Genomic DNA, 7,500 nt, shown 5'->3' with positions numbered 1-7,500 from the left:
GTTGCCTTTGGAGGCTTCAGGCTGTGTGAATGCGGCCCCTCAACAGGGGATTTTAACATAAATGCAGGATTATATCACAGTGTCGAGCGGGTTAGTTCAGGCCACGGGACATCTAAAAGACACAATTACAGGCTTGTTACCACGGAAATGGACAGTATTTCTGTATCCCTGACCTATAAGAAAGTGTTGTGCCTTCGGAGGGGGGTCAGCTGCCGTCCCCGTGGAGCTGATTCAGTCCAGCCTCAACAGACAGTCCTTGTTTTGTGATTTATTATTTCTCGTTTGGTTGCGCGGGTGACTCAAACTCACGTCTGCCTCCTTATCGTTTCTTCAACCCTCCAAAACGCCCCCTCCCTTCCTCCCTCTCCTGGAGGCTGGCGTCCACGCGGGGCTTCTTACGGTTGATGGCGTGCTCACAGACGGGGGGGAGGAGTCAGGATGGACTGAGGGTGGGAGGAGAGTTCAGGGGTTTTCACCCCACACACACTCCCGTACACACTTGTCCTCATTTAGCCTCCTCTCGCCCCTCTGGAAGGAGCTCCTGAGGATTAAGGAGCAGGGAGGCTTGACTGGAGGACCCCAGGATTGGGACTGGGGGGCTGTGGGAGGACTGGGGGGCTGTGGGAGGACTGGGGGGCCGTGGGAGGACTGGGGGGCTGTGGGAGGACTGGGTCCTAGTGGTGCTGTGGAGCAGCAGACGGCAGCTCTCTGGTAGGAACCTCATGCTTGTGACATCAATGTGGAGGTGTTGAGTGCGTCACCAGGAGTTGCTACTTCTGCATTTCTGCCGTTTCTGTCATTTAGCTGGAAACGTGCACTCAGGAGCGTGTGCGTGAGCGTGAGCGTGCACGTGAGCGTGCGCGTGTCATCACGTCTTCAGACAGAACTTTGGTTGCGTAGGCGTCTGTGGCTTCAGAGGAAGCGTCGCCATACCATGCAAGGCAGAAGGATGGGGAGTGACCTTTGGCCCCGTGTGTTTCTGGGTTTGAAGGCAGCAGATCCTCCTCATCATCCTCATCATCATCTTCATCCTCCTCCTCTTCATCATCATCATCCTCATCCTCATCAGTAGCAGCAGCACAAACCCACAGGCTCATCCTGCGTCTCATTTCTCCTCTGGAGAGGTTGTGGGTTTATAATGAGTGTGTGTGTGTGTGTGTGTGTGTGTGTGTGTGTGTGTGTGTGTGTGTGTGTGTGTGTGTGTGTGTGTGTGTGACGATGAGTGGCTGAATAATGGTCTGATATCAGCACCAGTGTTGCACCTGTCACAGACCAATTTGTCTCCCACATGTGAGGATGAAGAAATGTGGCTGGTAGATCCTCCCTGATCTGATCTCTAACCTGGTTAATAGTTCAGATCCTCCCTGATCTGATCTCTAACCTGGTTAATAGTTCAGATCCTCCCTGATCTGATCTCTAACCTGGTTAATAGTTCAGATCCTCCCTGATCTGATCTCTAACCAGGTTAATAGTTCAGATCCTCCCTGATCTGATCTCTAACCAGGTTAATAGTTCAGATCCTCCCTGATCTGATCTCTAACCAGGTTAATAGTTCTAGGATCAGAGCCGATCTCGTCCCTCAGCGCCTCATTTCTCTGCTATTTGAAGCTCCCAGCTGGTCCTTCCTTCTCTTCATGCCCGACCCGGTTCCCTCCCTGCCTTATCAGTTTGCTGCAGATGTGCACGTGTGGATACGCCAACGTGCGCGCTCTTGGGGCTGATTATTGTCCACCCATAAGATATGAAGTCAAAATCCACATTTGTTTTTTGAACAGTCTTATTTTTCCTCTCTTATTGTTGTTGTTGTTGTGTTCTTGGTATTCCTCGCTGTCATGACCAAAAGTTATGATGTTACCGGTATTACGGGGATTATTTGATTGTGTTGCCATAGTAACCTGGAGCCGCAGTTCAAATGTCTGATTTTCAGGTGTTTCTCTCCTCAGTTCCTGATGACCTCAGTCCAGAGGAGCGACAGGAGCTTGAAAGCATTCGCCGGCGAAAACAGGAGCTACTGCATGACATACAAGTAAAGCACACACACACACACACGCACACACACACACACACACACGCACACACACACTCTTTATGAGAATCCAAAATTGCAGTTTTCCTGTCGTATTTTCAGTTCGCCACATTCTTTCAGCCCTTCTTCCACGTGTCCCTGAGTGTTCCTCCATGTCTACACCAGTGTGCCAGTGTGTGTGTGTGTGTGTGTGTGTGTGTGTGTGTGTGTGAGTGTGGTGGAGGGGAGAGTATGGGGAGGGGCTAGAGGCGTATGACCACTGAAGCGTTACTCTACATTGAGGAGAAATGATCCTCTTTGTTTGTGGTGTGTGTGTGTGTGTGTGTGTGTGTGTGTGTGTGTGTGTGTGTGTGTGTGTGTGTGTGTGTGTTTGGGGGCTACGTGTGTGCTCTAACTGTCTGTCCCTGGGGGGGGTCACGATGACCACCACCTCCTCCTTGACAGTTCAGTGATGTGTGATCTGGTGTTAGTGAAGGACAGGAAGTGTGGGACCTTTGTTGTCGTCAGGTGTGAGAAAAGGGGAAATGGCAGCGTCACTGAGCACCAGATCACCGGATCACCAGATCACCGGATCACCAGATCACCCGATCCAGGATAAAGGAGCGCCTGCATCTCTGCAGCCGCAGAGCAAAAGCTGTGAATTTAAACGAAATCCAGCTTGTCTGGAACACGGAGTCAGAAACTGGGCATCTCCACCATGGGGCGGAGCCTGTGGGCAGGGCCCCCTCACAAGCCCCGCCCTGTCCCGCCCTGGGGGATGATGGGTAATGAACCGCAAAACATTCCCACAGTGGAAGAAGCTGTTCACTTATGGTGTCACCATGGAAACACACACAGAAGCAGCCAAAGGAGTGAAGTGTTCTACCTTTAGAGCGGAGCTGCTGAAGGATCCGCCTTAAATTGGAGACCTTCGTTTTCACGTCTGTGATTAGTCGTTTATTTTGGGCCGCCGCCCGCAGACGTGTCTGGCCCCGCCTCCTCGCCATGACCTCACATGCTTGTGTCTTCTCACTGTGGCGTGGAGCAAATGTGGGTCGGCGGTCGTCTGAGCCCCAACAGGTGCCTCAGATCCCAGAGAGGCTTTAACAGGCCGGCTGTTCCACACGGGGGGGTGAGGGGGGTTGGTGGGGGTGAGGGGGGTTGGTGGTGGTGTGTGGGGGGGGGGGGGGGGGGGGGGGGGTGAAGGTCACCGGGTCTTCAGGGTTCTCCTGGATCACAAAGCTTCCTCCTCATCCTCTGTGTTTCTCTCATCTCAGAGGCTGAAGGATGAGATCGCAGAGGTGACCAGCGAGATCGAGACTCTGGGCCTGACCGAAGAGAGGTGACACTCACTCACACACACACACACACACACACACACCACACACTCACACACACCACACACACACACACACACACACACACACACCAGCCACACACACACACACACCAGCCTCACACAGACACACACCAGCCTCACACACACACACACCGGCCTCACACACACACACCGGCCTCACAGACACACACACCGGCCTCACACACACACACACCGGCCTCACAGACACACACACCGGCCTCACACACACACACACACCCCTCCTAGATTGATAGCAGCAGCCCCGATGACACAGGTGCTGCACTAGAAAGGACCTGATCATGTGACCCGCTCCGTGTCCCCCAGGAAGAGCATGCAGAGGAACAAACAGATGGCCATCGGCCGGAAGAAGTTCAACATGGACCCCAAGAAGGTGAGAAAGCTTCGGCCTCGAGCTGCAGCTCAACCTGACGGGATCAACCAGCTCCGGAACGCCGATCCACCGGCGGCGTCACGTCGGCGGCGTCACGTCGGCGTGCTTTATAAGGCCGCAACAGGTGAATCAAACACACCCTTGGTGACCCGGGTGGATCTTTCTCCCTCAGGGGATCCGCTTCCTGATCGACACTTCTCTCCTGAAGAGCACGAGCGATGAAATCGCCAAATTTCTCTACAAGGGGGAGGGGCTTAACAAGACGGCTATTGGCGAGTACCTCGGGGAACGGTGAGCAGCACTGTACCCGTTAGCGTTAGCGTTAGCTTCTGTTGGCTCACCGCGGAAAGATGATCCGTCTTTATCCGATTTAATAAATCTGGTGAACGTTGCTTCCATCTGTTGATCCTCTTTCTGTCCTGCTCACTCCCCCCTGCTGTGCGTGCGTGCGTGGGCGTGCGTCCTCCTGTGTCGTGCAGGGATGACTTCAACATTGCGGTTCTGCACGCCTTCTTGGAGCTGCACGAGTTCACGGACCTGAACCTGGTCCAGGCTCTCCGGCAGTTCCTCTGGAGCTTCAGGCTGCCCGGAGAGGCCCAGAAGATCGACCGCATGATGGAGGCGTTCGCCCAGAGATACTGCCGCTGTAACCCGGGGGTGTTCCAGAGCACAGGTACACACACACACACACACACACGAGGCTTGTGAGGAGGTGCCGCTGTCATGGCAACCATCAATCACAACAACAAATGCATCATTCCAGAGGTGGACGCAACAGCGCTGCCTTAAAATAACCTCACCTTTCCAGATGAGCTCTGATGATTTTGCTGGGCAAAGTCCTCAAACACGCGTGCACACACACGCGCACACACCCCCTCTGCTGTTGTCACACAGACACCTGTTATGTGTTGTCCTTCGCCGTCATCATGTTGAACACCAGCCTGCACAACCCCAACGTGAAGGACAAACCCTCCGTGCAGAGGTTCACGGCCATGAACAGGGGCATCAACGATGGAGGAGACCTGCCGGAGGACCTACTGAGGGTGAGGTGGCCCGACAACATCCCAGAGGCGTCATCCGAGTGTGTGTGTGTGTGTGTGTGTGTGGGGCAACAAACATGCTAATTACTACAGTTTTGCTGTTTGTGTAGAACTTGTACGACAGCATCAAGAACGAGCCCTTTAAGATCCCCGAGGACGACGGCAACGACCTGACACACACCTTCTTCAACCCGGACAGAGAAGGGTGGCTCCTGAAACTCGGTAGGACGTTTTTAAACGTTCATATTCATTTTGCTGATGCGCGCGCCCCCTGGTGGACGCGGCGTGTAACCACACTTTACTGACGTGGCCGTTTCGAACGTTTCCAGTGACTTTATTCCTCTCTGTGTTTCATGTGTGGCTCCAGGAGGTAGGTACTCAGCTCTTCCTTCACTTTTCCCTGCACCGCTTCCTCTCCTCCCCGCCTTCTCAGTCCTGATTGGCTGTTGTCCTTCAGCTTCACATCGCTCAGAACATAGAATTCGGCGTTTGTGTGTCCCGTCTCACGCTGCTAACGCGACCCAAACCGAGCTGCTTCTAACTGCTGGACAGAGCTGCCTTTAACCTGCTGCTTGGCTGCACAGAGCCACCAAAAGGAGGTCGTAGCTCAGCTTTAAATCTGTCCCCAGGTGGACGAGTGAAGACCTGGAAGAGACGCTGGTTCATCCTGACAGACAACTGCCTGTACTACTTCGAATACACCACTGTGAGTATTTCCAGTCGATGAGATGGGAGACAGGCGGTCTGCAACACGTCTCTCATGTCCTCCTCCTGCGCAGGACAAAGAACCCAGAGGAATTATCCCGCTGGAAAATCTGAGCATCCGAGAAGTTGAAGATTCCAAGAAACCGGTAAAGTTTTCCATCCGGATCTTTTATCTTTGATGGTTTGTTTGTTTCCGATGCCCTGAGAATGTGAGTCAGCTGCGCTCTCTATGAAACTGCAGTCATTCCTCACAGGCGCTCCTCTAGCGCCACCTGCTGGCACCATCTTTACCCTCCACCCAGGGAGGAGGAAGCGCCCCTCCCTCAGGACTCACCCGTGGTTCTGTTCCGTTACAGAACTGCTTTGAGCTCTTCATCCCCGACCACAAAGACCAGGTGATAAAGGCCTGCAAGACGGAGGCGGACGGCCGCGTCGTCGAGGGCAACCACACTTTCTACCGCATCTCGGCGCCGACGGCGGAGGAGAAGGACGAGTGGATCAGCAGCATCAAGTGAGTTGTGGTCCGAGCCGGTGGGTGGTGGGTTAGGGTGAGCAGGAGCCTGACCCTCGTCCCCCCCCCCCCCCAGAGCCGCCATCAGCAGGGATCCCTTCTACGAGATGCTGGCCTCTCGCAAGAAGAAGGTTTCGTCCCTGAAGGCGCTTTAGAGGATCCAGACTCACCTGGACCGGCAACTGGACCTGCTGCCCAGGATCCAGACAGATGTTCCCCATCCACGGAGGAAGGGAGGCCCTGACGGACAGCTGTGCTGCTACACACACACACACACACACACACACGTGTTCTTACCAAGCTTCTGTCCTCTGGAGCCCTCGAAGACCGTCTGGCGGAGCGACCGTTTTGATCCTTTTCATCATTTACAGACTCGTTTTATTTTCCTGCCGAGTCCTTTTCTCCTCTGTTTTCCTGGCGCGTCACATGATCACATCAGAGGCGTGAACGCCACATCTGATCTGGTCCTTTCAGTGTTTTCCAAACATTTTTTAAAAACTTTGCTTTGAGGTTGGTGGAAAATAAAGAAACTGCTGAATATTTGTCAGTTTTTCTTGTAATTTATTGTTTCAAATAAAGTTTTGCAACACAGTCTTGTTTTTCCCATTTGTGCCGCACTCATTACATCCTAAATGAGGCGTTAATGACGACGGTGACGATATTCAGGCGTTTAAACCGGCTCGTCCAGATGTTCCGATCACACCATCGAGGCTCAAATCAGATTAGAAGCAACAAAGTTGTTTCCTGGAACAGATTTAAATATGAACCGTTTCCTTCATCTTAGGGCTCAGGGCCAGTCTGGACTCAGTCTTTAACGTATACTGTGGATTCGTTTCCACGGTAACGAGGCAGCTGTAATAACTGAGCTGTTACCCTCCGCTCCTACCTGAGTTCACGCCTCGAGAATCAAACTCTCATCTTTCCAGCAGCTCGGCTGAGTTTCCTGGAACCGTTTGAGCTATTTGTGGAAACACAAACATTCGTGTGCGTCACCCCTTTTTTTTTTTTGGTTTCTTTTTAAAAGTCATCTATTGATTTAAGTGGATCCAGATCCTGGGTGGATCCAGATCCTGGGTGGATCCCCTGTAATGTGGAACCCGTGCCGATATAAAAGAAGAGGTCATGCAGTTTTTAAAAACACGCCACACCTTTAATTTACAAAGATAATGAATAAAAGTCTGTGCGGGTGCTCCAGCTGAGCAGGAAGAGCGTTGAGCTCGTTCAGAGCTCCTCACAAACCCCTCAGGGTTCCAACCCTTCAGCACATCCGCCTCAGCTGTCGGCGCCGCTGCCTCGCCGCCTTAGTGACTTTGGACTGTTGTCGTGATGTCTCTGAATGTCTGAGTCGCTTCCTGCGCCGGATCGAACAGCCGCCGGGACTCGTGAAGACTTGTGAAGACTCGTGCACGGATCATGGCGGCGACCTCCAGGGTCAGAAAGTGAGGAAACGGTTCTGAGTGAAAGGCAAAAACATATTTGTTCACTCTT

The 7,500-nt window shown here is 53.0% G+C and overlaps 1 protein-coding gene across 4 annotated transcripts in view; it reads left to right on the top strand.

Moving 5' to 3' along the window:
- Positions 1-6,552, top strand: part of LOC101067140 (cytohesin-1-like) — a 9,379-nt gene extending 2,827 nt beyond the window's left edge. For 2 of the 4 annotated variants that reach the window (XM_029850741.1, XM_029850746.1), the window contains exons 2-12: positions 1,944-2,026; positions 3,283-3,347; positions 3,690-3,756; positions 3,929-4,047; positions 4,236-4,429; positions 4,651-4,799; positions 4,907-5,018; positions 5,426-5,502; positions 5,576-5,647; positions 5,858-6,012; positions 6,089-6,552. In XM_029850741.1, coding sequence (XP_029706601.1) covers positions 1,944-2,026; positions 3,283-3,347; positions 3,690-3,756; positions 3,929-4,047; positions 4,236-4,429; positions 4,651-4,799; positions 4,907-5,018; positions 5,426-5,502; positions 5,576-5,647; positions 5,858-6,012; positions 6,089-6,167 — 1,172 coding nt within the window. In that variant the 3' untranslated portion in view covers positions 6,168-6,552. Of the gene's footprint in view, positions 1-804; positions 1,125-1,943; positions 2,027-2,533; positions 2,791-3,282; positions 3,348-3,689; positions 3,757-3,928; positions 4,048-4,235; positions 4,430-4,650; positions 4,800-4,906; positions 5,020-5,423; positions 5,503-5,575; positions 5,648-5,857; positions 6,013-6,088 lie in introns of those variants that run through there. The other 2 variants (XM_029850754.1, XM_029850751.1) reach the window with 2 other exon arrangements.
- Positions 6,553-7,500: the final 948 nt, after the last annotated feature.

Source organism: Takifugu rubripes, chromosome 1, assembly GCF_901000725.2.
Source record: "Takifugu rubripes chromosome 1, fTakRub1.2, whole genome shotgun sequence".
NCBI classification, from domain to species: Eukaryota; Metazoa; Chordata; class Actinopteri; order Tetraodontiformes; family Tetraodontidae; genus Takifugu; species Takifugu rubripes.
Note: the sequence above shows the minus strand (reverse complement) of the source record. Positions and strands in the feature narration are given on the sequence as shown.